The sequence below is a fragment of the Hypanus sabinus genome, chromosome 16 (genome assembly GCF_030144855.1).
Source record: "Hypanus sabinus isolate sHypSab1 chromosome 16, sHypSab1.hap1, whole genome shotgun sequence".
Classification (NCBI taxonomy): domain Eukaryota; kingdom Metazoa; phylum Chordata; class Chondrichthyes; order Myliobatiformes; family Dasyatidae; genus Hypanus; species Hypanus sabinus.
Genome location: NC_082721.1, coordinates 9,235,759 through 9,239,747, shown reverse-complemented (window position 1 = coordinate 9,239,747; position 3,989 = coordinate 9,235,759). Strand labels below are relative to the sequence as shown.

Here is a 3,989-nt window from a genome sequence, read left to right as displayed (position 1 = left end):
CCATCTCTAATTGGGTTTAGAATACTAGCTATAAGTAAAGCAGAAGCACAAAATCTATTGGTTCTACTTTCGTCTCAAATGACAAGTAACGGCCAGCAGGATGTGGTATTTTTTGGAAAATATTCTCTTATTATCAGATGAAGCAATACGACTTTTCCATTATTACATTTAATCTCTCTCTCTCTTCTCTCTCTCTCTCTCTCTCTCTCTCTCTCTCTCTCTCTCTCTCTCTCTCTCTCTCACACACACACACACACACACACACACACACACACACACACACACATCACATGAAACCAAAGAACCCGTAAGTCGCGATGTAAGGTCAAAATAACGTGGCGTTGGCTTCAGTTGGGAAAGTTGTCGAATTTGATAGCGCTAATGAACACTGGGAGTCGTATATCGAGTGGGTTGGACTGTAATGTAACGCAAGCAATGTGGAGGAGTAAAATAAAGTTCCTACACTTCTTAGCTTAATGGGTGCTAGGACATACAGCCTCCTATGCAACCCAGTAATACCTGAAAAGCCAGCAAGCAAGACGTTTGATGGAAGTGCTACAATTTTACAAAACTCACATGAGCCCTAAACCACTGGTATTAAGTAGTTAAACCATTTTTCCCAGTATGAATCAAATTGTTCCAGCTTATGGTTATCAGATGCTGTTATCTTCTCCATTTTGTAAATGTCCATTGTAATTTCCATCCATGTATTTAAAGTTGGGCAACTTTAAATACCTGGTACATGGATGGAAGTTTTATTTCTTTTTGAATGTTAATGACTTAACTTGCCCTTATTCCTTAAAAACTTTAGTTGCTTGTTCGTGCTTTCTTTTATGACATTCATAAACATTTGTTTAAAAAATCCTGCTATTTGCTTACTTCCCATTAGCATTTTTCAGTCTCTGAATGCACAGACCGAAGTTTACTTTCGTTGATCACTTCTGTCTGGAATTACCTGTAGATACTCGATTGTATGATTTGTTTGTTTGCTCGTGTTCTATTTGTCCCACAAAGGATATCCTTTCTGAAACCAAAAGCAAGACTACTTCCTCTCCTCCCTTCACTTCCTTCCAAATCTTCAGGATTACTATTTTTGATTTGCAATATTTTAAGCCAGTACCATTTAAAAATTAATCATAATTACTTCTCTGTTGCTTTTGTTCCTTCTGTCTCAGTACTTCCCACGTGGTTATACAGCACAGAAACAGGTCTTCTTCCTATCTGGTCCATGCTGACCAAGATGCACCTTCCAAGCCTAATGATTGTCCCACCAACTAATCTTCTGAACCTTTTCAATCCATCCAGCTGTCTTTTAAAAAGTTAATGTACCTGCGCCAACCACTTCCTCTGGCAGCTCATTCCACGTAAATACTGCCCTCAGTTTGAAAAAGTAGTTGCTTTTTAAGTTCCTCTTAAATGTTTCCCCTCTCACTGTAACTCTGAAGTTCTTGTTTCTCCAGCCGTGGGAGGGAAAACTGCGCGCATTTTCCCTTTCTGTTCCTTTTATGATTTTATACACGCCTATTCGATCATGGCTCAGTCTCCTACACTCCAAGGAATAAAGTTTAACTGTGCTAACACTCGCTATAAACTCAGTCCCTCAAGACCTGGCAGTATCTGGATAAATCTTTTCTGAACTTTTTCCAGTTTAGTAACATTTTCCTAGAGCAGAACAACGAAAACTGAACATAATATTCCAAATGTGACCTCACCAGTGTTTTGTAGAGCCGCTCCATGTCTTCAGGATTTTGTATTCAATGCCCTGATTTATGTGTCCAAAGCCTTCGTCACCACCCTGTCCATCTGTCACTCCCTGTTCAGTGAACCAGGTCCATCTGTTCCAGAATATTCCTTCCCCGGAGCCCTGCTGTTCACTATAAAGTTCCACCTCGATCTGAGTACCAGGTCCCATCATCAGCTAGTCCTGAGATTGAGGGTTGGAGTCTGGGGTCCTGCATCAACGAGCTCTGGTGGTGATACCAAAGGCCAACCAGAAGTCCAGAAGTTGCAGCCCAAAGGTCCAAAAACAGTGAGTACACAGGACCACTGGACACTGGAGGAGTCTCCAAAAACTGCGTGTACACAGGACCACTGGACACTGGAGGAGCCTCCAAAAACTGTGTGTACACAGGACCACTGGACACTGGAGGAGCCTCCAAAAACAGTGAGTACACAGGACCACTGGACACTGGAGGAGTCTCCAAAAACTGCGTGTACACAGGACCACTGGACACTGGAGGAGCCTCCAAAAACTGTGAGTACACAGGACCACTGGACACTGGAGGAGCCTCCAAAAACTGCGTGTACACAGGACCACTGGACACTGGAGGAGCCTCCAAAAACTGTGAGTACACAGGACCACTGGACACTGGAGGAGCCTCCAAAAACTGTGAGTACACAGGACCACTGGACACTGGAGGAGCCTCCAAAAACTGCGTGTACACAGGACCACTGGACACTGGAGGAGCCTCCAAAAACTGTGAGTACACAGGACCACTGGACACTGGAGGAGCCTCCAAAAACTGTGAGTACACAGGACCACTGGACACTGGAGGAGCCTCCAAAAACTGCGAGTACACAGGACCACTGGACACTGGAGGAGCCTCCAAAAACTGCGAGTACACAGGACCACTGGACACTGGAGGAGCCTCCAAAAACTGTGAGTACACAGGACCACTGGACACTGGAGGAGCCTCCAAAAACTGTGAGTACACAGGACCACTGGACACTGGAGGAGCCTCCAAAAACTGTGAGTACACCGGACCACTGGACACTGGAGGAGCCTCCAAAAACTGTGAGTACACAGGACCACTGGACACTGGAGGAGCCTCCAAAAACTGTGAGTACACCGGACCACTGGACACTGGAGGAGCCTCCAAAAACTGTGAGTACACAGGACCACTGGACACTGGAGGAGCCTCCAAAAACTGTGAGTACACAGGACCACTGGACACTGGAGGAGCCTCCAAAAACTGTGAGTACACAGGACCACTGGAGGAGCCTCCAAAAACTGTGAGTACACCGGACCACTGGACACTGGAGGAGCCTCCAAAAACTGCATGTACACAGGACCACTGGACACTGGAGGAGCCTCCAAAAACTGTGAGTACACAGGACCACTGGAGGAGCCTCCAAAAACTGCGTGTACACAGGACCACTGGACACTGGAGGAGCCTGCCCCGGGTTGGAGCGTGAGTGTGCATGTGTATGCGTGTGAGTGTGTGCGTGCATGTGTGTGTGTGGGTGTGTGTGAATGCATGTGAATGTGTGTGTGGGTGTCTGTGTGTGCACATGTTTGTGCATGGGTATGCACATAGATGTGACTGTGTGTGTGTGTGAGTGAGACTGTGTCAGTGTGAGTGTGGGTGTAAGGGAGGAAAGGGGTTGGTTTGTTGTTGATTTTTACCAGCTTAATGTCCTCACTCAACCTTCTCTGCACCTTAAACTCATTTACCTCTTGCCTGATTATGGAGCATCAGGCCTGAACTATTAACTGTTTCCGTCTTCATAGGCTATGTCTGAACTGAGCATCTCCAGGCATTTTAACAGATTTCCTGTACACCATTACAACTCCAGGTGTATTGAGAATTTAAATAATTGCTTTTGCTTATTGATCTTCAGGTTCCTTAAGGTTGTCATAGCCAGGGTGGGGGTTGGGGGGAGGTGGTAGTGGGGATAAGCTCCCACTGCCTATTAAATGCTCCCAATGGCGTGCGTCTCAAACAGCCTCTTACAACGAAGTCCAGCTCCTGGCCTTCATGTGTGGCTTAGCTGCTAAACCCGGCGGAACTGATTCTACCGACAGGAGAAGAGTCAAAGGCGGGCTACTGACACCTTCAAACCAATCGCTTTGGGCAGATGGGGCTTGTCAGTTGTGGTTGGCAGCTCATCTAGGAGAAGGAAAACTCTGATCTCAAACCTCTGCTGCCTTGCAACTGTGCCCACTCATAGGAAGACTTTGGGAATAAACCCTGAGGAAAAATCCAGAG

General features: G+C 46.1%; 1 protein-coding gene across 1 annotated transcript; it reads right to left on the bottom strand.

Annotated features, from left to right (window-relative positions):
- Positions 1–1,874: 1,874 nt before the first annotated feature.
- Positions 1,875–3,203, bottom strand: LOC132406574 (uncharacterized). Its single transcript, XM_059992395.1, has one exon. The coding sequence runs from the start codon at positions 3,201–3,203 to the stop codon at positions 1,875–1,877; it is 1,329 nt and encodes a 442-aa protein (XP_059848378.1).
- Between the last annotated feature and the right edge of the window lie 786 nt (positions 3,204–3,989).

Excerpts from the sequence above, each read along its gene's own strand:
- LOC132406574 (XM_059992395.1), bottom strand. The coding sequence starts at position 3,203 with ATGCACACTCACGCTCCAACCCGGGGCAGGCTCCTCCAGTGTCCAGTG.